Source organism: Monodon monoceros, unplaced genomic scaffold (genome assembly GCF_005190385.1).
Source record: "Monodon monoceros isolate NGI ecotype Baffin Bay Population unplaced genomic scaffold, NGI_Narwhal_1 Super_Scaffold_22, whole genome shotgun sequence".
NCBI classification, from domain to species: Eukaryota; Metazoa; Chordata; class Mammalia; order Artiodactyla; family Monodontidae; genus Monodon; species Monodon monoceros.
The window spans coordinates 47,613,570-47,639,412 of NW_021703779.1; the positions used below are offsets into that span (position 1 = coordinate 47,613,570).

The following is a 25,843-nucleotide window of genomic DNA, read 5'->3' on the forward strand; positions in this document are numbered from 1 at the left end:
GCTTTTGCCCCCACTGTCTATGCAACATGCTCAGGTCTCTCTCCTATCCCAAAAAAGTCCTCCCTTGTTCCCATGTCCACCTTTAGTTACGTCCCTCCCATTCTTACACAAATATCTCAAAATGAATCTATACTTACTCTCCAGAACCCTCTCCCTTTGCCTTCTGTTCCAGGCTTTCCCCTTCTAGATCTTGACTTAAGGTATTATCCCCTTGCCTGCTATGCTTTCCCCACATCTCTACCCCACCGAAGTCATACTTGCCTTTTAGCCTAAAGCTGGAGCCCACCTTCCCCAAAGAGCTATGCTGATCTCTAGCTCTTATATGAACCCAAAATGTCACTCACAACAACTTAGGCACATTAAAAGACAGAACAAACCGCAATTCATTTTTCAAATTTAATGTCACTCATATCAAATATGACAAGACACAGAAAGCAAACAACAAAGCAGGATTGGCAAACAGATTTTTTCATAGTATGTCACCCTCAGCTGATTGGTAATATCTGCTTAGATTGCTGCGTGGACAAAGATTCCAAGGATGTACCTTGGCTCCATGGGAAGGACTGCTGCAATTCATTAGCGGTATCTGTAAACATGCGATATAAATCTGAAAACAAAACACCAAACAGAAACACATTTTAGCACCAAATAACTATTTTCTCATACTTCCTTCATTGTGCTCATCTCCCCACCCTGCCCTCCCACCTTGGGGTTTCTTATAACATCTCCCAGCTCTTATACCCATCCCCATCGGCCTTGGCTGTGGAAATGTTGTAATTACCTGAAACCTCACTAGCCATAGGAGAAGCTACAGGCACCAAGGCTGGTGGCTCCACCACTAAAGCCAGCAGCATTGCTCGGTCCACTGCCATAGCCAGCACTACTGCTTGGTCCACCGTTGAAGCCAGCATCAGTGCTCAGTCCACTGCCAAAGCCAACAATGGAAGTGGGTCCACCAATAAAGCCGGTGCTGGTGTGGGGTTCACCAGTAAAGCCAGTGCTGGTGTTGGAACCACTGCCAAAGCCAATGATGGTGCTCAGTCTTCCATCGAAGCTGGTATTAGGCCCACCGCCAAAGCCATCACTGATGCTGAGGCCACTACTAAAGTCAGCACTGGTGCCAAGTGTGCTGCCAAAACCAGCATTGGTGCCCAGCCTACCACCAAAGATATCACTGGAGATCAGTCCACCACCAAAGCCAGAGTTGGTGCTCAGTCCACCACCAAATCCTGTGCTGGTGCTTAACCCGTCACAAAAGCTGAAACCAGCACTGGTGCTGAGTCCATCACCAAAACTGGCACTGGTAGGACCACTAAAGCAGGTGCTTGTACTAGGAGGGCCACCAAAACATAGGTTGGTGTTAGACACACTGTCAAAGCAGAATCTGGTGCTGGGGGCTCCACCAAAGCCAATGCTGGTACTGGGAGCACTGCCAAAGTCAGTAGTGGTGTTAGGTGCCCCACTGAAGTCAGTACTGGTGCTGAACACACTGCCAAAGCCAGAGTTGGCGCTGGGTGCACTGTTGAAGGCAATGCTAATGCTGACAGCACTGCTAAAACCAGCACTGGTGTTGAGTGCACCACCTAAGCCAAGACTGGTGCTGAGTGTACCACCAAAGCTGGCACTAGTGCTGGGAGAATCACCAAAGCAGAAGCTGGTGCTTAGTGTACCACCAAATTCAGTGCTATTGCTGAAAGAGCTACCAAAGGAGACACTGGTACTGAGTACACCATCAAAACCAGTGCTGGTGCTAGGAAAGCCACCAAAGCAGATACTGGTACTGAGTTTGCCACCAAATCTGGCACTGGAACTGGGAGAGCCACCAAAGTAGACACTAGTGCTGAGTGTGCCACCAAAGCCAGTGCTGGTGCTAAGTGCACCACTAAAGACTGCACTGGTGCCGAGTGTACTGCCAAAGCTGGTGCTCATACTGAGTGCATCACTGAAGCCAGCAGGGGTACTGAGTATGCCTCCAAAACCAAAGCTGGCTCCACCACTGAAACTTGTACTGGTGTTGAGTGGGCCACTGAAACTAGAGCTGACCCCACCACTGAAGTTGGTACTGGTGCAAGGTGTGCCACCAAAGCTAATGCTGGCTTCACTGCTGAAACTAGAGCTGGTGCTGGCTGCACCACCAAAGCTAATGCTGGCTCCACCACTGGAAGTGGAGCAAGTGCTGGGTGTGCCACCAAAGCAAATGCTGGCTACGCTGCTGAAGCTGGCACTGGTGCTGCATGTTCCACCAAAGCTAATGCCAGCCCTGTCACCAAAGACATTACTGGGGCTGGGGACACCACTGAAGCTAATACTAGCACCATCGCTATAGCTAGCCCTGGTGCTAGCTCCTCTGCTGAAGTCAATGTTGGTGCTGGCATTTGCATTTTCTTGGGCTCTGGCCTCAATTTCAAGTGAAAATCTGCCCCAGGCCTGAGCATCATTACCTAACTCTTCCCTTGTTAGGCAGTCGATATCCATGTCATCCCAATTCCAGGGCCCAGCCACAGCTTCCTCTCCAATCCCCATTTGGGCTCTTGCCTCAGCCCTGGCCTCAGCCTCAGCTACAGCCACAGCTGCAGCTTGGACTTCCATCTCCACTGCCTCCCGGTACTGCACGGCCCAGTCCTTGGGGTCTTTCTTCTGCACCTAAAATGAGAATTACAATCATTATAAGAAAAATAACATTTGTAATTATGTATTAAATACCTACCATGGGCTTTGTATAAAACTAATAGTAGCATTTAAAAAAAAGTCTTTGTTGTTGGGACTCTATCATGGGTCAGTCCTGAGATCCAATTTCAGTTCGATAACTTAGGTGCTGTGTGACCTTGGACAAGCTACTTAATCTCACTGAGCCTAAGTGTCTTCATCTGTAATATGGGAAACGATAAGAGAGTATGTTGTGGATTGAATGTTTGTGTCCCCCCAAAATTCATATTTTGAAGTACCAACCTCGAATGTGACTATATTTGGAGGTAGGCCTTTATGGAAGTAAAGTTTAATGAGGTCATAATGGTGGGTCCTTGATCCAATAGGATTAGTGTCCTTATAAGAAGAGACTCTCTCTCACCACCATGAACACAGCAAGAAGGTATTCATCTGCAAGCCAGGAGGAGAGGCTTCACTAGAAACTAACACTGCTGGACCTTGATCTAGGACTTCCAGCCTTCAGGACTATGATAAAATAATTTTCTGTTGTTTAAGCCACCCAGTCTATAGTATTTTGTTATGGCAGTTGAGGAGACTAATACGAAGTATGAACATGAATGAAACAATGTAAACTTTATGTCAAGCAGCATTCTGGGACATAAATGAAGTTCCATGTGCTTATATATGAACTGCAGACTTCCCTATACCTGCCCATCCCTGTACACTGCCTACCCCAGCCAGAGACATCCTGTACCCTTAATATGCCAAGTCAGGGCAGCTCTCCTATTACCTTGCATGCAAACTTGAGAACTTTCATCTTGCTAGTCTCATGGTAGGAGCACAAGCCCCAGAAGAACTCATATTCAGGTGGTCTGCTGTTGGGGACCCTCTTGTATTCCAGATACCTTGAAGAAAGGAAATGAAACTTGCTTCTAACCAAGCAAACCTGTTGTCTAACCACTTGGGACCAGGTGGCAACCTCCTCCAAAGAAAAACTAAACTCAGCTCCTGGAGAAGGATTTCCAAGGCCCTCCTTCCCTAGACTCACTCCAAAACACAGTTCATGGTCTTGACCTCCAATACTGAGCCATTTCCCATTGGCCCTGTGCAAAGTAGTCACTTGGTGTGGCAGGGGACGCATGTATAGGGCATGGTGTCACAGGGAGGCCAAAGTATCCTGCCACCTGTGAGGAGTAAACCCAAGTTTCTATCGGGTGTGTTGTAAACAGAGGAGCCATTCTTTGGGCATTCTGCTCTGAGCACACCCCACAGCAAGGGCCTTGTGTTTGGTCTGGCCCAGCCCTGGTATGGTCCACCATGGACTCAGTTCTAGGGAACAGGATGCCCATACCTCTAAAGGTAGTGTAAGAAAAGGGCAATCGAGCACTTTCTGGACCAGATCGGCACACTCAGAACACTTCATGGCCTGACAAAGCCCCAAAACACCACTTACTTCTGCTTCACAAACTCGTCTGTGATGAGCTTCCTCACTTCCCCAAAGAGTGAGTGCCTTACCCTAACAATGGGAAAAACAACCCATGAACCAAGATCAGAACTTCCCACATGGGGGCAGAGGCATTTCCCAACATGGAAGAGACCTCTCTAGTACATAAGACCATCTCAATGAACTCAGGAAAGTAGTGAACACATGGTCACTGGAAGCAGGCAGTTGAGGCCAGATGGTTCTTTATCAGGGATGCCCTGAAGGTCTATCTTATATATCAGCTTAGAACAGAGAAAGAACATAGGAGAAAGGGGAAGCAGAGAGTTCAGGACCATTTCCCCATCCACCCAGTCCAGCAACCCTGCCCCCTCCACCAGACCACCAGGCTGATGCAATCCTGGGACCATCCTCTCTTGCCAAAGGACAACACGGACAGCAACTGCTGACAGAGCCCAATCATACCCAGGGTGCAGCCCCAACTTGGGCAGCAACTCCCAGATGACAGCTGCAAGGGGAGGCAAAAGGAAACAGCGATAGAAAATGAACATGTGGAATTCCGACCATGACCCCCCATTCAGCTGCCAGCCCAGCAACTCACCCTCATTGGCCTTGTTGCCATTCATAAAAATGACACTCAGAATCACCATGAGAAGATCTAGTTTGGGTGTGTCCTTGGTCCTAGGGAAATAATGGGACAGAGAGAAGGTTTACATCCAGCAGCCATCTGCAAAAAAATACACACCAGCCAGCCTACTAGGTTAGCTTCTCCCAGATTCTTCAGATATGAGAGAATTCTGCCCAGTCTATGCTTCAAGCTCTATGTGACCCTGGGCAAGGCACTTAGACTCTCTTATTCATAAAATGGGAAAATCACATTTTCCTCTCCCCAGGTTGCTGAGAGGATAGAATTGTACTTGTATTTGTCAACCCACTACAACCCGGATACCCAGCCAATATGAGTCCCTTCTTTCTCTTCCAGACCCCTCAGCTCCAAAAGAATTCTAGGCATGGCCCCACTGATGCTCCTGCCCTTCAACCCTCATGATTCACTCATACCAGGAAGCCCTCCCTTGGGAACCACTCTACCAAGGTCAATAGGAAGAGACAAGCAACAACAGGGAAGCTTCTGGAGATACAGAAAACTTGACAGTAGGAATGACCTGCCTCCAGGTCATTCCTGTAGGTCCAGGAGGACCTACAACCTCCATTCAATCATAAACAGGCACGACTACTATGTGTAGGGCTCCAACTACATGTGGGATATGGAAAAGGGGTTTTTAGGCTCTGTCTTTCCTGACTTCCTAGGGGATGTGGGGAGAGGACAGGGATGGAGTAGTACCATGGACAAAAGCAGAAGCCTCCCTCCCATCCCAGCCCTTTCCCAGCTTACGTTCCCAGGATGCCTGCAGAGGATTCCTGAATGCTGATGAGAATATACAAGCTACTTTGTTTATCAATTTCCTTCAGATTGACTCGAAACATCTGCCAAGTAAAAGAATAGCCTGTGAGGTCACAAAATTCAGCCTAGGCAGTGAAACAATTCATGTAAAGCACTTAACTAACATAGCAAACAGGTAACAAATGTACTATTGTTATCAAAATAGTCTTTATGCTTAATGGGACTCTAGGGAGACAGATAATGGGGGATGGAAGGGAGAGGTGAGCAACTGAAATACACTACAGGACATGTCCAGCAGTAGACAGAAGCCAGGACTAAGCTGGGTGGCTTGGGTCCTAGCTGTACTTGCTGTGTGACCCGAGGCTAGTCTACGTCCCTCCCTAGGCCATCGTCTGCTCATTTGCACAGTGATGGGGCTGGATTAGGGAGCCTCTGTGGTCCCCCGCAAAGGGACGTGTACACCTTTGTTCCATTCAAGACTTCCCCATTGTGCCCATCCCACAGAGGATGTCCCTTCACCTTCTCCAGAGCATAGCTTGCTCGTTCAATGATCTCTGGGAAATATTCATCATATTCTTGGATGACATCCTTCAGCATGTCTGCAGGAAGGGAGAGGTGGGAGCAGCTGGGCTGAGAAGGGACCACAGAGCTGCAGCCCTTTTGCCAGCCCTATGGGGTTAGTGTAGTCTGAGTCCTGAACTGTGTTAATGGGAGATGCCAGCCATGACAGAGTGTGAAAAGGGCAGAGGAGGATAGATGAGAGAATGAAGAGGCCATAAAACTAAATTGTTACCCTCAGGGCAGGGAGGAGAGGGGAGTAGAAAGGAGAGCTCAGGGAGGAGGATTGGGATGACTCTACCTGAGCTCTTGATGGGGATCTTTGTCTGGTCCTTAACCAACAGGTATTTCACCAACTTATTTGCCTGGGAGAAGAGGAATACATGGGGAGATCTCAATATGTTTTCATAAAACTTGGAAGAATGACAGAGAAGAGGGCAGGTGAAGAAGAGAAGAGATTGGGCAGCATTGGATTCTTACCCTTTCTTGCAAAATGGCCACATCTCGGGATAGCGGAGGCCTCTGGCCCCATGGAATCCACCTATAATTACCACCACCTCTCTCATCCCCATTCAGATGCTTGGACTGCATCATCAGAAAGCAGAAAGGTCCAAAATCACCAGGTGAAAGAGATGGCTCTGTCTCCTCACCCTGCCTATTCCTGAAAGTCACCTAAACCCTCCCTGTAGGAGTCCTGACCTTACCATTAGCCACACTGAGTTCTAGATTTGTCTTTCACTGTCTTCCAGGCAGGAGTTTCATTTCCCTGCCAAGACAGGAGCAACCCAAGGGCAGGGTCTGGTTCTTCCTCTTCTTTTGGCCACCACTGGCTCTACTAGCTGTACCCCTTCAACAAGTCACTTCACCTCTCTGGGACTTGGTTTTCTTATCTGTAACACTGGGACCTAGCTGGTAAGAGTTACTTTAAAACATAAAAGCATAACCTGTGTGACTATACCCAACACAAAGCCTGGTCCATGCTAACTACTATGTATTGATAAATACAAGTTGAATTATATCCAGTTTGTAGCTAAGTGTATGGATGTCTTATTTCCCCACCAATCTTTGAACTGCAAAGCAGCAGGAACTATATCACATTCCTCTCAGCATCTCTCACAGCCTATGTGAATGCAGGGACTGGCTCAGTAAACTTAAAAGAACAAGTGAACAAACCAGACAGATAGGAATGGAAAAGAAGTACAGAGTTAAGGACGGTAATGTCAGAGATCTCACCTTTCGGTTCCTCTTGGCCCGGGTCCTGGTTGTGGGCTCCAGACTCAACTGAGCCAGGTAGTCATCTGCCAGGGCCTGGACAGCAGCAACAACCTGAGTCTCAAGGGCACTTATATTGATCTGAGGGGTAGTCATCTTGGCCTGGGCCCCTTTGTCAATTTGAGTCTGGCTTTCAGTTGTCCGGGCTTTAGTGGCAACCTCTTGACCCGGAGGGTGGCTGCTAGGGCTTGTTTTGTGACCATTTGACTGGCAGGTGGGGCCTCAGAGATCTCACAGGCAGAATTTGGGCCCTTATAGGCAGCCTTCTTGACTTTGGATTTTTTGGGCCAGATAGCTGCTGCTGAGGCCTCAATCTGCCTGGTAGCTGTCTCAGTGGCATCTGGGGTCTCTAGGAGTTCAGTGTCAGTATTTGTGTCCTTAACAGTTGCTTTCTTGGCTTTGGAGGTTTTCTTAGTTCGGATGGAGGTAATTTGGCCTTGGATGGTAGCTGAGTAGGTGGTGGATGGAGCCAGTGAGATCTCAGTGGCACTAGCTATGGCCTTATTGTTAGCCTTCTTAGCCTTGGGAGCTTTCTTAGGCTTGATGGAGGCTAACAAGGCTTGAGAATTGGCTGACTCAGTGGCAATCGGAGCCTGGATAGTCTGTGGGATGACTGGCACATTTAGGGCCTACAAGGGTAACTTGATCTGTGTAGTAACACTCTCACTGCCAGTTGGAAATTGGGAGCCTCGGGCTGCCTTAGCAGTAACTCTGTCTTGTTGGCTTTCTTAGGCTGAGCGGTGAATGAAGAAGCCTGAGTATTGACTACCTCAGTGGTAGCTGAAGCCTGGTTGATCTGGGGGATGATTGGCAGGTTTAAAGCCAGAAAAGTTATTTTAGGCTTGTTGGTAGTAATCACATTGGCAGATGGAACTGGAGGGGCAGTGCGTACTGTCTTAGTGATAGCCTTAATAGGGGCCTTCTTGGTCTTGCTTTTCTTAGGCTGGTTGGCAACTGGTGGGTCCATAGCCAGTAGGTCCTTGGTTGATGACAAGAGGGTATGCATCAGCAAGACACTATCTTCTTCTGTTGCCTCAGCCTGTACATCTGGAGGGAAGTGAAGCCCAGGCTCCCAGAGGGCCCTACACACTTAAGATTATAACGTGCTGAGCCATCTGGCCTCCCTACAACCCACCCTTTCTACAAAACCTCCCCCTCCTCTGAATGGTGACTGATTGAAGGGGAGGGTGAAGGAAGAGGAAGGGAGCAAGAAATAGGCAGGTTTTCTTCACCTCCTCCTCCACCATTCAGGGGAGGACTGAAACAGGTTAGGCAGGAAATTATGCAACTACAGAGTGGTAGGGGGTCAACAGCCTTAAATGAACTCAGAATAGGGCAGATGGCCTGCCAAGAATGCAGAAGGGCCTCACCTGGAATGGGGTCGTCTTATAATCGGAGTCATTTCTACTATCCATTTTTCTGGAAAGCCGAGAAGGGGCCTGAGTCAGGAAAGAATAAGAGGGAGGTGGACATTCATCAGGTCTCCTGCCAATCCTGAAGGAGGGGGTTCTGATCAAACCTTGGGCCCCAAACCCTTCAACTACTGGGTTCTCATACCTAGAAACCCAGACCATCTGGCTTCCAAATCCTAGCTCCTTTTGCCTCCAAGAAACCGCAAGCCTGCTCTCGATCCCGCCCCTTTACCCTACAAACACCCTTACCGCAACTCGGTAGTGCGCATGCACATCAACCAGAGGCGTGAGGGCAACCGCAGGCACTCAGCGCACATGTGCTTTGGTGGACTGGACAGCCTGACCACCTCAATCCCACATAAGCCCTCTGCCCACAAAGCAGCAGAACATCTTGACGCCACTCCTGACCCACTCTTTCTAACTGTATCTCGTCTCATTCCAACCCTTCCCCCAACACCGGTCCCTCTCCCTCCGCTCTGCAGCACCTCTTCGTTCTGCGCCTTCCCCAACACCATACACCTCTCCTCTGCAGTATACCCACGCAGCGCACTGTCCTTTTCTGTAATGCCCCCTCCCTCCGCTCTGCTGTACTCCTCCGCACCTCTTCTTCTCTTTATATGCCCCCTCCCTATGCTCTGCAGTAAGTGCCTGCACTGCCCCTTCCGCAACACCGCACCCCTACTTCCACGTCTGCAAGTGACCATCCCGCCCTTACTGCAACATGGTTACCCCACCCACAAATCCTATGGTATTAGGCTTTTGTGTAATCCTTCCCAAACGCTACCAGGTTCTGTCCCTTTCTTTTCAAACCGGTATCAACCGGGTCCTAGCCCCTCTTTTCTCCCCTCTGAGCCAGGTCATTTCAGATGTATAATAAGGATTCTGCCCCTTGCTTTTTCTAGCTCCCAATCTCTACTTTCTGTGGCCCAAGCCAGGTCCTGCGACCTCTCTCCAGTTTAAACGAAGCCTCCCATCGCCTATCTCCCTACCTAATTGGATCGTGTTCCATTCTTTCTATGGCCGGAACTATTTCTCCATCTCTCTTTTCTGCAGTCCCAACCGGGTCACCATCCCTCCTTCCTGCAGCCCGAACTGAGTCCAGATATCTTTTTCCGTTGCCCAAAGGGGATTCTGCCCTCTCCTTTCTCCCTTGCAAACCGAGTCCAGACACCTCTAAATCCGATCACTTCTATGCGGTTAGCTCCTGAACCTCTAGCAGGTTTCCTTCAAACCCTAGGGATGTGTGGAGTCAAGCACGTCAAACCCTAGCCTGGAGTCCCCCACAAGGTCTTCAGTAAAGCAGGGCACTTTAGCTCACCTCTCCCGTCCAGAAGGCGTCCGCTCTCTCCAAGCCTCTCCTTAGGTCTGAGCCTATCTGCTCCCCCTCCCCAGCCGGAAGTGATCCTGCCTCTTTCCGCCTCCAGAAGGGTCTCCTTCCCTGCCTGTCAGCCTCCTCCCTCACTCCCTACTTCCAGCTTTCCTTTCTCCCCAATGTGATCTCTTTTCTGCTTACTACCTCTTATTCAGCAATCATTCTTTTCTATTCTCCATTTGATTTCTCTATCCCCCGCACTGTATCCCCATTCCTATTTGATTCCTCTGTTGCCCCTAGGAGGACTGTGTTTCTCTGAGCTCCCACACCAATGCTTCCTACAGACCCCTCTATACCAACCTTAGTTACATAGTGTGTTGTTGTAGTGTGTTGTGTGTCTGGGTCTCTCTCCCCAGGAGCTGCTCTGGGGTAGGGGACTAGATCATGTTAATTTCTATTGCTTAAGTAGGACCAAATTAAGACATTTAGAGTCTCTAAACGCTAAAAGTTAGGGTATCCCCTGCATCATATGTAATTCAGAATAAAATCAGTAAATACAAGAAAGTCTACCAAAAGTTTTTATTTATCCCCTGATCACTATATTGATGCTTTTAATGTATATCAACTTAGCTGAAAATTTTTACTGGGACTGTGTTTCTCCTTTACCGGTACACTGGTACACAAGTGCTTAGCCTCTGTCTCTTGTGGAATGGAGCACTTCTCCCCAGTGTGGAAAACAGTTCTTCTAGGGCAATCACTTACTCCTTCAGTCAGTAATTATTTGTTGAGCACACAGTTGTGCCACAGCCCTTGTTAGATGTTGGATCCCTGCCCTCAAAGAACTCACATCTATTTTTTTAAACTTTATTGGAGTATAATTGCTTTACACTTTTGTGTTAGTTTCTGCTGTATAACAAAGTGAATCAGCTATAAGTATACATATATCCCCTCCCTCTTTCATCTCCTTCCCACCCTCCCTATCTCACCCCTCTAGGTGGTCACAAAGCACAGAGCTGATCTCCCTGTGCTATGCAGCTGCTTCCCACTAGCTACCTATTTTATATTCGGTAGTGTATATATGTACATGCCAGTCTCTCACTTGGTCTCAGCTTCCCCTTCCCCCTCCCCATGTCCTCAAGTCCATTCTCTACGTCTGCGTCTTTATTCCTGTCCTGCCCCTAGGTTCTTCAGAACCTTTTTTCTGTTTGTTTTTTAGATTCCATATATATGTGTTAGCATATGGTATTTGTTTTTCTCTTTCTGACTTGCTTCACTCTGTATGACAGACTCTATTCTTAAGTTCTAAAACACCCATGTAGGAAGAACTAGTATTATCATCATTCCACAGTTGATGAAATTAATGCCCAAGAGGTGATGTGTCTTGTCTAAAGGCACATGGTCACTAAGTGATGGAACCAGAATATGAACCCACATCTGGTTGATTCCAAAGCCTGACACTCACTGTGGCAGGTCTGATACCTGGTGCTACTGATGGGAAGAAGAAAGAACCCACATTGGCCCTGTGCTCTCCTCTACACTCTTCCTCTTATTTCCCTTGACCATACCAACACCCTATCTCTCTGCCCCCTTCCCTCCCTCTCTCCAAGTATTCTCCTCCCCTTCTCCCATATCTTCTTTCTCTTCATGTACTTTCTCTTTCTCTAATTCACTGGTGAAGAGTTCCCCAGTGGTTTTCCATGTGCCAAAACCCATACTATGCACTGGAGATGCAAAACTGGATGAGATTCACAACCTGTCCTTGAAGATTTCTCCATCTGGCTGGGATGCATAAGAATACAACATGTCACTGAAGAATCCCAGAGCAGGATACTGATGGGCCTCACAGAGGAAATCACCTACTGGAAGGCAGTGAAAGCTTCCAGATAGGGTGTATTTGAGCTGGGTGTGTCCTGTGGGAGGAGTAGAACATTGGAAGAAGAGAAGGGAAGAAGGAGTAGTTCTTGTAGGACTTCAGGCTCTGAGGAGCCTCTGCTGAGCATAGGGGCACATGGGACGGTGTCATGCACCTGCTTCCCATCTGTTCTACTTGCACAGAGGCCCTCAGAGTCATGTTTCAAATGCCAAGATGACCATATCTATAGCCACCAAGGGTTCCCTTGGCCTGCAGGTTTAAATCCAAGCTCCTTAGCCTATCATTCAAGGCCCTCCACAGTCAGTCTCTGACAGCCTCACAGGCCTCAGTCACAGTGGATGACTCATGTTCTGCCTCCTGCCAATGCCATACCTTTGCTCAAACTCTTCCTCTACCTGGAATGTCTTTGTTCCCCTCTCCCACACCCCATGCCTGCCAATAAAAGGCCTGCCTTCCTATAAATACTGGTACACATGCTGCTTTTTCCAAGAAACCATCTGAAATCACCCCAAGCTTAGTTAGTCTTTCCTTCCTCCTTGCTCTTTTGCATGGCTCTGTCAGAGCACTTAATAAACTGGGTAAGAGCTCTCTGTTTACTGGTTTACTGTTTACTCTCTTTCCTACATGCTAGGTTGTGAGCTCCTTGGGGCCCCATCATGCAGATCTGTTTCATCTCTGACACCCCAGAACTCATGTCCTGTTTCACAGAATAGACATCTGAATGAAATATTACATTACGTCTTTTTTTTTTTTTTTGCTGTACACGGGCCTCTCACTGTAGTGGCCTCTCCTGTTGTGGAGCACAGGCTCCGGACATGCAGGCTCAGCGGCCATGGCTCACGGGCCTAGCTACTCTTCGGCATGTGGGATCTTCCTGGACTGGGGCACGAACCCGTGTCCCCTGCATCGGCAGGCGGACTCTCAACCACTGCACCACAAGGGAAGCCCCATTATCTCTTCTTTTTAAAAAAAATTTATTGGAGTATACTTGCTTTACAATGTTGTGTTAGTTTCTACTATATAGCAAAGTGAATAAGCTATACATATACATATATCCCCTGTTTTCTGGATTTCCTTCCCATTTAGGTCACTACTGTGCATTGAGTAGAGTTCCCTGTGCTATACAGTAGGTTCTCATTAGTTATCTATTTTATACATAGTATCAAAAGTGTATATATGTCTATCCCAATCTCCCAATTCATCCCACCTCCCGTTCCCCTTGGTATCCATATGTTTGTTCTCTACGTCTGTGTCTCTATTTCTGCTTTACAAATAAGATCATCTGTACCATTTTTCTAGATTCCGCATATATGCATTAATATACAATATTTGTTTTTCTCTTTCTGACTTACTTCACTCTGTATGACAGTCTCTAGTTCCATGCACATCTCTACAAATAACCCAATTTCATTCCTTTTTATGGCTGAGTAATATTCCATCGTATATGTATATATATGTACCACATCTTCTTTACCCATTCCTCTGTTGATGGACATTTAAGTTGATTCCATATCCTCGCTACTGTAAATAGTGCTGCTATGAACATTGGGGTGCATGTATCTTTTTGAATTAGAGGTTTCCCCAAATATATGCACAGGAGTGGGATTGCTGGATCATATGGTAACTCTATTTTTAGTTTTTTAAGGAACCTCTATCCCAATCCATTACCACCAACAGTGCAAGAGGGTTCCCTCTTCTCCACAACCTCTCCAGCATTTATTGTTTGTAGAATTTTTGATGATGGTCATTCTGACTGGTGTGAGGTGATACTCCATTGTAGTTTTGATTTGCATTTCTCTAATAATTACTGACGCTGAGCATCTTTTCACGTGTTTGTTTCCCATTTGTATGTCCTCTTTGGAGAAATGTCTATTTCGGTCTTCTCCCCATTTTTTTGATTGGGTTGTTTGATTTTTGATATTGAGCTTCATGAGCTGTTTGTATATTTTGTAGATTAATCCTTTGTCAGTTGCTTCATTTGCAAATATTTTCTCCCATTATGAGGGTTGTTCTTTTGTCTTGTTTATGGTATCCTTTGCTGTGCAGAAGCTTTCAAGTTTAATTAGGTCCCACTTGTTTATTTTTGTTTTTAATCTAGGAGGTGGATGAAAAAAAGGTCTTGCTGCAATTTATGTGAAAGTGTGTTCTGCCTATGTTTTCCTCCAAGAGTTTTATAGTATCCAGTCTTACATTTAGATCTTTCATCCATTTTGAGTTTATTTTCTGTATGGTGTCAAAGAATGTTTTAATTTCATTTTTTTACATGTAGCTGTCCAGTTTTCCCAGCACAATTTACTGAAGAGACTTCCTTTTCTCCATCGCACAGTCTTGCCTCCTTTGTCATAGATAAATTGACTGTACCTGCATGGGTTTATTTCTGGGCTTTCTATCCTGTTCCATTCATCTATATTTATTATTTTGTTCCAGTCCCATACTGTTTTGATGACTGTAGCTCTGTAGTAATGTCTGAAGTCAGGGAGCCAGATTCCTCCAGCTCTGTTTTTCTTTGTCAAGATTGCTTTGGTTATTCGGGGTCTTTTGTGTCTCCATACAAATTTTATGATTCTTTTGTTCTAATTCTGTGCAAGATGCCATTGGTAATTTGCTAGCGATTGCATTGAATCTGTAGATTGCCTTGTGTAGTAGAGTCATTTTCACAATATTGATTCTTCCAATCTAAGAGCAAGGTATATCTTTCCATCTGTTTGTATCATGTTTGATTTCTTTCATGAGCATCTTATAGTTTTAGGAGTACAGGTCTTTTGTCTCCTTAGTTAAGTTTATTCCTAGGTATTTTATTCTTTTTGATGCAATAGTAAATGTGATTGTTTCTTTAATTTCTCTTTCTGATCTTTCCTTGTTAGTCTGTAGAAATGCAAAGTTTTCTGTATATTAATTTTGTAACCTGCAACTTTACTGAATTCATTGATGAGCTCTAGTAGTTTTCTGGTAAGGTCTCCAGGATTTTCTGTGTAGCATCATGTCATCTGCAAACAGTGACAGTTTAATTTCTTCTTTTCCTATTTGTATTCCTCTTATTTCTTTTTCTTCTCTGATTATCATGGCTAGGACTTCCAAAGCTATGTTTAATAAAAGTGGTTAGAGTGGGCATCTTTGTCTTGTTCCTGATCTTAGAGGGAATGCTTTCAGCTTTTCAACCTTGAGTGTGATGTTACCTGTAGGTTTGTCACATATTGCCTTTATTTTGGTGAGGATTTTCCCTCTATGTCCACTTTCTGGAGAGTTTTTATCATAAATGGTGGTGAATTTTGTCAAAAATATGTTCTGTATCTATTGAGATGATCATATGGTTTTTAGTCAATTTGTTGATGTGGTGTATCACACAGATTGATTTTTGGATATTGAAAAATCCTTGCATCCTGGGATAAATCCCACTTGATCAAGTTGTCTGATGCTTTTAATATATTGTTGGATTCACACTGCTAGTATTTTGTTGAGGATTTTTACATCTATGTTCATCAGTGATATTGGCCTGTAATCTTTTGTGTGTGGTATCTTTGTCTGGTTTTGGTATCTGGGTGATGGTAGCCTTGTAGAATGAGCTTGGGAGTGTTCCTTCCGCTGCAATTTTTTGGGAAGAGTTTCAGAAGAATAGGTGTTAACTCTTCTATAAATGTCTGATAGACTTCAACTGTGAAGCCATCTGGTCCTGGACTTTTGTTTGTTGGAATATTTTTAATCACAGTTTCCATTTCAGTACTTGTGATTGGGCTGTTCATATTTTCTATTTCTTCCTGATTCAGACTTGGAAGGTTGTACCTTTCTAAGAATTTGTCCATTTCTTCCAGGTTGTCCACTTTTGGGCATATAGTTGCTTGTAGTAGTCTCTTACGATCCTCTGTATTTCTGTGGTGTCAGTTGTAACTTCTCCTTTTTCATTTCTAATTTTATTGATTTGAGTCCTCTCCCTTTTTTCTTGATGAATCTGGCTAAAGGTTTTTGAATTTTTTTTATCTTCTCAAAGAACCAGCTTTTAGTTTTATTAGTCTTTGCTATTGTTCCTTCGTTTCTATTTCATTTATTTCTGCTCTGATCCTTATGATTTCTTTCCTTCCGCTAACTTTGGGTTTTGTTTTTTCTCCTTTCTCTAGTTGCTCTAGGTGTAAGTTTAAGCTGTTTATCTGAGACTTTTCTTGTTTCTTGAGGTAGGATTGTATTGCTATAAATTTCCTTCTTAGAATTGCTTTTACTGCTTCCCATAGGTTTTGGGTTGTTGTGTTTTCAATGCCATTTGTTTCTAGTTTTCTTTGATTTCCTCTTTGGTTTCTTCAGTAATATCTTGGTTATTAAGTAGTGTATTGTTTAGCCTCCATGTGTTTGTATTTTTTCAGATTTTTCCCCGAAATTGATATCTAGTCTTATAGCATTGTGTTGAGAAAAGATACTTGATAAAATTTAAATTTTCTTAAATTTACCATGGCTTGATTTGTGACCCAAGATATGATCTATCCTGGAGAATGTTCCATGAACACTTGAGAAGAACATGTATTCTGTTGTTTTTGGATGGAATGTCCTATAAATATCAATTAAGTCCATCTTGTTTAATGTATCATTTAAAGCTTGTGTTTCCTTATTTATTTTCATTTTGGATGATCTGTCATTTGGTGAAAGGAGGGTGTTAAACTCCCCTGCTATCATTGTGTTACTGTTGATTTCCCCTTTTATGGCTGTTAGCATTTTCCTTATGTATTGAGGTGCTCCTATGTTGGGTCCATAAATATTTACAATTGTTATATCTTCCTCTTGGATTGATCCCTTGATCATTATGTAGTGTCCTTCTTTGTCTCTTCTAATAGTCTTTATTTTAAAGTCTATTTTGTCTGATATGAGAAGTGCTACTCCAGCTTTCTTTTGGTTTCCACTTGCATGAAATATCTTTTTCCATCCCCTTACTTTCAGTCTGTATGTGTCTCTAGGTCTGAAGTGGGTCTCTTGTAGACAGCATATATATGGGTCCTGTTTTTGTATCCATTCAGCCAATCTGTGTCCTTTGGTGGGAGCATTTAGTCCATTTACATTTAAGGTAATTAATGATAGGTATATTCTTATTCCCATTTTCTTAATTGTTTAGAGTTCCTTTATTGTAGGTCTTTTCCTTCTCTTGTGTTTCTTGCCTAGAGAAGTACCTTTAGCATTTGTTGTAAAGCTGGTTTAGTGGTGCTGAACTCTCTCAGCTTTTGCTTGTCTGTAAAGGTTTTAATTTCTCCCTCAAATCTGAATGAGATCCTTGCTGGGTAGAGTAATCTTGGTTGCAGGTTTTTCTCCTTCATCACTTTCAATATGCCCTGCCAGTCCCTTCTGACTTGCAGAGTTTCTGCTGAAAGGTCACCTGTTAACCTTATGGAGATTCCCTTGTGTGTTATTTGTTGTTTTTCCCTTGCTCCTTTTAATATGTTTTCTTTGTATTTAATTTTTGACAGTTTGATTAATATATGTCTTGGCATATTTCTCCTTGGATTTATCCTGTATGGGACTCTCTGTGCTTCCTGGACTTGATTAACTATTTCCTTTCCCATATTAGGGAAGTTTTCATCTATAATCTCTTCACATATTTTCTCCGTCCCTTTCTTTTTCACTTCTTCTTCTGGGACCCCTATAATTCAAATGTTGGTGCGTTTAATGTTGTCCCAGAAGTCTCTGAGACTGTCCTCAATTCTTTTCATTTTTTTTCTTTTTTCTGCTCTTTGTTAGTTATTTTCACTGTTTTATCTTCCAGGTCACTTATCCATTCTTCTCAGTTATTCTCTCATTGATCCCTTCTAGAGAATTTTTAATTTCATTTTTTGTGTTGTTCCTCACTGTTTCTTTGCTCTTTAGTTCTTCTAGGTCCTTGTTAAACGTTTCTTGTATTTTTTCCATTCTATTTCCAAGATTTTGGATCATCTTTACTATCATTTTTCTGAATTCTTTTTCAGTTTGACTGCCTATTTCCTCTTCATTTGTTAGGTCTGGTGGGTGTTTACCTTGCTCCTTCATCTGCTGTGTGTTTGTTTGTCTTCTCATTTTGCTTAACTTACTGTGTTTGTGGTCTCCATTTCTCAGGCTGCAGGTTTGTAGTTCCCATTGTTTTTCGTGTCTGCCCCCAGGGGCTAAGGTTGGTTCAGTGTGTTGTGTAGGCTTCGTGGTGTAGGGGACTAGTGCCTGTGCTCTTGTCGATGAGGCTAGATCTTGTCTTTCTGGTCAATAGTTCTACATCTGGTGGTGTGTTTTGGGGTGTCTTTGACTTTATTATGACTTTAGGCAGCATCTCTGCTAATGGATGGGGCTGTTTTCCTGTCTTGCTAGTTGTTTGGCATAGGGTGTCCAGCACTGGAGCTTTCTGGTCATTGAGTGAAGCTGTGTCTTGGTGTTGAGATGGAGATCTCTGGGAAATTTTTGCCATTTGATATTACATGGAGCTTGGAGGTCTCTTGTGGACCTATGTCCTGAACTTGACTCTCCCACCTCAGAGGCACAGCCCTGACTCCTGGCTGGAGCACCATGAGCCTGTCATCCACATGGCTCAGAATAAAAAGTGGAAAGAAGAAAGAAAGAAAGAAGAAGATAAAATAAAATAAAATAGTTTGAGACCTATGCAGCTGCATGGAAAGATTCCTCCTCCTCAGTCGCAGTGCCCGTGGGGCTCAGCTTTGATTTTGGCCCCAACTCTTTGTCAGCACTGCCCTCAGACATCTGTTCCCCACCCAGGCAAGAGAGACAGAAAGCAGCAGCTAATTGGGGTCCACTTACCCCCTCAGTCTGGGGAGTGGTAAGGCAACCACAACTGGGGTGTTCTAAAATTGCCTGTGGCAGCAGGGACAGGCAGGAATTTGCAACTGACTGGGGCAAGCTTGCTCTGGTTGGAGGGGCTGGTGTGTGGGGCTTTTGGCAGTCCCTCCCCTTGTGTGCCACTCAACAATGGCACCTCATTTTCTAGGCAGACAATGCTTCTTATAGGGACATTCCTGGTCCTGGAGCTTCTCACTCCCATCCCCTCTGTTGTATCCATGCAGCCAACAGTGGTCCTCTCCCTGGATCTGCTCTTTTAACCCCACAATTTAGCACTCAGCACCAGCCAGCATCGGTGGATTCCTGTCTCAGGCAGGGTGCCAAGGGCTGTTTCCCAAGGAGGCTTTAGGTTGGGCGGCACTCAGGACCCTGTGGCCTACATGGGCGGAGGATGTGGAGGAGACCTTGGCTTGAGGGGCAGGTAAGCCTGCTCAGGTGGTTGCCCCTCCCAATGCCTGCAGAGGCCAAAGTAGCCAGCAAGTGGGGAAAGGGGTTGTAATAGTGGCCCCACCCCTTGTTTGTCACTCAACAGTGATGCCTTTCTTCTACGGGGTCCTGAGGTTTTTCTGCAAACTTTCCAGGTTGTGGAGCTCCTTACTCCTATCCCATCAGGCTGTCGTTTCACAGCCAACAGCTGTCTCCTTCCTGGGTCCATGTTCCAAATCCCACTTTCCAGCACCCAACACCCCTCCACAACAGGAAACTCACAACTGAGGCTGGGATGTGCAGAGCTGCAGTTCAGACCATGCACACAGTTCTTACTTTGTCCTGCCTTCCACAGACCGTCCGTTATATTCTCCTTTGATCCCTGAAGATTCTTTTCTGTCCCAGCTGATTTCTCCACCGTGAGGGAGATTTTCTGAGTGCTGGGACCTCCTCTCACCTTCAGCTTCCTGCCAGGGTTGCTGGTCTCTTTTTTGATTCCTCTTTTCTTTTTTCTTTCTTTCATCCTACCTGGTTGTGAGAGGATGTTTCTTGTTCTTTTAGGTGTCCGAAGTCTTCCACTAATGTTCAGCCGGTGCTCTGAGAGAATTGTTCTATTTGTAGATGTATTCTTGATGTACCTGTGAGGAGCGACAAATTCCTTGGCCTCCTATTCCACCATCTTGACTCTTCACTCTGTCTAAAAGACTATCTCTTAATAGAGCACATTACCAGAAATTTCATACTACTCCTCCAAGTGTTCTTATGAAACAAATTATGACAGCTTTACCTCAGTGGAAGAAGAGAAAATTGTGGAATGAGGACTTGCTTTATCTGTAACCAGACATCCACTTTTCACTGCTTCTACACAGTCCTCCCCATGGCCCCTTGCAGATTCTGCTGACTTCTGTTAGTCTTTCAGACCTGAATGCTGGCTGCTACAGGGTCTTACACTTTCTGACTATGGCAAAGATTAAGCTCACAGCTTCCTCATGTGTTAGGTAGTATTAGCAAAGTTCAGCATGAATCAAGAGAATAAATCAAAATTAATTTAGCCTTCTTCTCAGGGGTTCACCAATTTTCTTAGTAGCATCTTCTGGTAGATTATCCACTTCTATCTTCTCATTTTTATCACTGAGGTCCAAAGCTGGAAATATCCCTGAAAACCAGCAGTTTTATCTCATTGTTCCTTGAAAATCTTTGCCACGGAAACTTGGTATGAACTCTTGTCTTTATGAAACAGATACAGCCAGAGAACCTGTGGTTTCTATTAGATTTATGCAGAATATTGAGCTGATCAAGCTGTGTTTATGGTAGCTGTGCAAATATAGACGTTTTCCCCCTTTTCCTTCATGCTTCGCTTAGTTTCACTTGTTCATAGTGTGCACCGTAAAAGCCTCACACCTGGCACTTCAGACCAGACTTCCTAGTGAGAAACGGTGCTGCCTGGCATCTCAGTTCAGTGGGCCATGTGAGGAAGTCACCTCTTCTTCTTCTTCTTCACGTCTTCTTCCACTGTTTCCCTCTCTCCTCCCCTTATTTAATTTTTTCTTTCATTGCCAATTTTTGTTTTTACATTAAGCCATGCCTAAATCCAGTGCTATCCCTGAACTTTCCTAATATATAATACAACGCTCCCCTTTTAAAGTCAGTTTGGAGTTGAATTTTCTATTATTTACAGGCAAAAGCATGCCTATACAGAAATTGGTACCAAGTTGTTATGGGTAGAAACTGCAACAGAGGGCAGAAGTTAGAAAAGTATAGAGTATGAGGGTATGTTGGCTACAATAAGGAACCTCAAAATAATTTCTACTAAAAAGAAATAAACTGAGTTTGAGACTGGCCTGAATGAAAATCAATAAGCATTAATTAGGGAAATGAAAATTACCATAAAATAAAATACCACTTTGTCTATTAAATTAGTAAAAGCTAAAAAATATATCTTTTAAAAATGAAGATTGATAATACATGGTGTTGGGGAGAGTATCAGAATATAGGCAATCCCATTCAGTATTTGTGGTGGTATACATTTGTCCAACTATATTATCTTGTAAAATTAAATATAAATATAACCTATAACCCAAAATTCCACTATTAGGTAGTATCCAAGAGAAACATGTTCCTAATGATACATGAAATGAATGTTTATTGCAACATTATTTGTAATAGAACAGAATCAGAAGGCTCCCCCAAATTTAAAACAAATAGGCGATTTTGATAAGCAAATTGTAGCACAGTCGTTCAATGAGATACTACACAACAGTTAAAATATGTATCAAAATGGATATTTACCTACTAATATCTTCAGTATCATACCATTTATGTACATGTGAAACTATGCTATACATTTTATGGATACATACATATACAGTAATAGTATAAAAATCTGCACAGGGAGGGAAGAAGTTATGGGATTTGGAAACAGGTACAAAAGCATATTTACCTCTATCTAAAATATTTTATTATTAAAAATATAAAAATCTAGCAGGGCTTGGTAGCTAGATTGAGCTCATAGAAACTGGTAGTCAGGGATTTTTCTCATTAGTTGGTGTCTATGCCATACAGATTGTTATATTTTGAATATCACCTCTGGAAACAACTTTATAAAATGTTAGGATATGATAGGTATGGATAATGGCTTAGCAAGTGTTTGTTATGTTATAATCTGTACATTAATGTACAAAATTCTTGCTGTAATTTTATCTGAACTGTCAATCAATTTATAGATAAATTTGGGAGACACTGAAATTTTTATAGTGCTAAATAATCCTATTCATAAATATGGTATATCTGTCCACGTGTTCAGGTTACTTTTTATGTCTTTCACAATAAAACCTAAAATTCTATGAAAAGATGCACCTGGATAATTATCAACATAATGTTGAACATAAATTAAGACATAGAATGAGATTTAAAATACAGTGCTCTTGGGAGACTCAATTCTGCAATGGGAATGTAAGCTCCCTTACAAACCATACCCCCCATTAATGACACCTATAAACACTGGAAAAAATTTTAAAAAGAAAAATCCTACTTGAGGACTCTGAGAAGTAGCCAAAAAGGAGGCAAATGGTGGAAAAGAGTGATAACATAAGAAAGAGGGTAAGTTATCCAGGTTTTTTTTTCTTTCTCAGCCTTGCAAGGTGATTCTGTCCCACTTGTGGATTGGAGAAGCACAGGTAGCTGAAACTCTGATGGAAACCCTGCCATCTTTCTGGCCAAAGGACCTCACAAGGGAGCATGGGTAAGATGCAGTGCAAGTGAGGAATCTCAGGAGGAAAAGAGACAGAGAAAGTATTCCATATCTGTGAATAAAACCACACAACACTTACTGGAAAATGCACATGCAGGAGTTAACCACACATGCAGGAGTTAACCTCACAAGCAAATCAAAGGCTTTGAGAAATGAGCTGAGATTTGAATCACAAAATTATCAGCCTAAACCCTGAACCACACATGCACACACATATCCAAATCAGCAAATTAAGGCTTTGAGAACTAAACTGAGATTTTAACTACAGCCCAGAAAAGGTAAGACAGAACTGATGGGCAGAATCTAACCAAATTGATTGCCTACTAAAAGAAAAGGATCAACATTTTCCAGAGGATTATAAAAGAACAGAGTCTACACAAAACATTTTCAATGTCCAGGATAAACAAAAAAATTACTTAGTATTAAAGAACAAGAAAATATGCCCCATTCAAAATGAAAAACAAAATCATCAGATGTCAAACAAGAAGAGACCCAGATATTGGAATTATGAGGCATAACATTAAAATAGCTATTATAACTATATTCCATGAGGTACAGAAAAACACACTTGAAATAAATGAATGAAAAACAAATCTCAGAAGAGAAGTAGAAACTGTAAGAAAGAAGCAAATGTAAATTTTAGAATTGAAAGTGCACTATCTAAAATAAAAAGGAATTGGATGAGTTTAATAACAGAATGGCAATTTCAAAGGAAAAAATTGGTGAAATTGAAGTTAGATTGATAGAAACTAACCAATCAGAAATATATAAAGGAAAAAAGTTAGGGGAAAAATAAACAGAGACTGAGAGAGCTATTGAGCATTACCAAAGATACTGATATATGTGTAATTTGAGTTCCAAAAAATGGAGGAGAAACAGACTGTGGTAGAAAATATATTTGAAGAAGTCATAAACAAAAGCTTCCTAAATTCTGTGAGTAAAAAATTTCTGTATGTATGAGAAGCTCAGTGAACAGCATAACTTCCAAAAAAACCAAGTCTTAAAACCAAAGGTATGTTAAAAACCTATAAAACAGCCAGAGGAAAATGACATTATTTTACACAAGGAAAGGCTTCAGTGAACATGGACTTTTTAAAAAACTGAAGTATAGTCGATTTACAATGTTTTGCTAATTTCACGTGTAAAGCAAAATGATCCAGTGTTTTTTCATATTATATTCCATTATAGGTTATTACAAGATAATGAATATAAATTCCTGTGCTATACAGTAAATCCTTGTTACTTATCTATTTTATGTATAGTATTCAATAGCTTGTGTCTGTTAATCCCATACTTCTAATTTGTCCCTCTCTCCCCCTCGCCTTTGGTAACCATAAGATTGTTTTCTATGCCTGTGGGTCTGCTTCTCTTTTGTATATAGATTCATTTGTATTATTTTTAGATTCCTTATATAAGTAATATCATATAGTATTTGTCTTTCTCTGTCTGACTTACTTCACTAAGGATAATATTCTCTAGGTCCATATATGTTCCTGCACATGGCAATATTTCATTTTTTTATGGCTGAGTAATATTCTGATGTATATATCTACCACATCTTCTTAAGTGAATAATCTGTTGGGCACTTGTGTTGTTTCCATGTCTTAGCTATTGTAAATAGTGTTGCTATGAACATTGGGGGATGAATGTGTCTTTCTGAATTAGAGTTTTCATTTTTTCCTAATATATAACCAGGAGTGAGATTGCTGGTTCATAAGGTAACTGTATGTTTAGTTTTTTGAGGAATCTCCATACTGTTTTCCATAGTGACTGCACCAGTTTACATTCCCACCAACAGTGTAGGATGGTTCCCTTCTCTCCACACCCTCTCCAGCATTTATTATTTGTAGATTTTTGATGATGGCCATTCTGATTGGTGTGGAGTGATACCTCATTGCAGTTTTGATTTGCATTTCTCTAATAATTAGCAAAGTTGAACATATTTTCATGTGCCTTTTGGCCATCTGTATGTCTTCTTTGGAGAAATGTTTATTCAGGACTTCTGCCCATTTTTTGATTGGGTTTTTAAAATATTGAGTTGTATAAGCTGTTTGTATATTTTGGCTATTAACCCCTTGTCAGTCACATCATTTGCAAATACTTTCTCCCCTTCAGTAGGTTGTCTTCATTTTTTGATGGTTTCCTTTACTGTCAAAAAGTTTTTAAGTTCAACTAGGTCCAATTTGTTTATTTTTGCTTTTGTTTCTTTTGCCTTGGGAGACTGATCTAAGAAAATATTGCTACAAAAAATTTTTTTTAACAAGAAAATATTGCTATGAATTATGTCAGAGAATGATTTACCTATGTTCCCTTCTAGGAATTTTATGGTTTCATATTTTATATTTAAGTCTTTAAACCATTTTGAATTTATTTTTGTATATGGTGTAATGAGTATTCTAATTTCACTGAGTTACATGTTGCTGTCCATCTTTCCCAACACGACATGCTGAAAAGACTATCTTTTCTCCATTACATCCTATTGTTTTTGTGCCAATACCACTCTGTTTTAATTAATGTAACTTTATAGTATACTCTGAAGTATGGAAGGCATATGCCTCCAGCTTTGTTCTTCTTCCTCAGGATTACTTTGGCAATTCAGGATCTTTTGTGGTTCCATATAAATTTTAGGACTAATTATTTTAGTTCTGTGAAAAATGTCATGGGTCTTTTGATAAGAATTGCATTAAATCTGTAGATTGCTTTGGGTGGTATGGTCATTTTAACAATATTAATTTTTCTAATCTAAAAGCATGGGATATCTTTCCATTTCTTTGAATCATCTTCAATTTCTTTATCAATGTTATATAATTTTCAGTGTATAGGTCTTTCACCTCCTTGGCTAAGTTCCTAGGTATTTTTTTGACATGATTTTAAACTGGTTGTTTTTTAATTTTCTCTTTCTATTTCATTATTAGTGAAAAATGCAACAGATTTCTGTATGTTAATCTTTTATCCTGCTACCATGCTGAATTAATTTATTACTTCTGATATAGTTTCTGTGTGGAGTCTTTAGGGCTCTCTATATAGAGTATCATGTCATCTGCAAATAGAGAGAGTTTTACCCTATCTTTAAAGTTTGAATAACTTCTATTTATTTTTCTTGTCTGATTCTTGTGGCTAGGACTTCCAATATTATGTTGAATAAAAGTGGTGAGAGTGGGCATCCTTGTCTAGTTCCTGATTTGGGGGGAAGGCTTTCAGCTTTTCACAATTGAATATTAATTGTCTCTGGGTTTGTTGTAAATGGATTTTATTATGTAGAGATATGTTCCCTCTATACCCACTTTGGTGAGAATTTTTATCATGAATGGATGTTGAATTTTGTTGAATGCTTTTACTGCATCTATTGATGATCATGTGGTTTTTGTCTTTCCTTTCGTTGATGGTGTGTATCACGTTGATTGGTTTCATATGTTGAACCATCCTTGTGACCCTGGAATGAATCTAATTTGATCATGGTGT

General features: G+C 42.5%; 1 protein-coding gene and 1 non-coding gene across 2 annotated transcripts; both read right to left on the reverse strand.

Annotated features, from left to right (window-relative positions):
* Window positions 1-792: 792 nt before the first annotated feature.
* LOC114905650 (trophinin-like) lies at window positions 793-6,088 on the reverse strand. The gene is made up of 7 exons (XM_029239989.1): window positions 6,009-6,088; window positions 5,481-5,572; window positions 4,689-4,768; window positions 4,553-4,595; window positions 4,100-4,162; window positions 3,437-3,551; window positions 793-2,643 (listed from the first exon to the last, which is right to left on the reverse strand). The coding sequence occupies exons 1-7, from the start codon at window positions 6,084-6,086 to the stop codon at window positions 793-795; spliced, it is 2,322 nt and encodes a 773-aa protein (XP_029095822.1). The 5' UTR covers window positions 6,087-6,088.
* On the reverse strand, window positions 3,786-3,914 carry LOC114906668. The gene has a single exon (XR_003796485.1). It is a non-coding gene; the product is annotated as a small nucleolar RNA SNORA11 (small nucleolar RNA).
* Window positions 6,089-25,843: the final 19,755 nt, after the last annotated feature.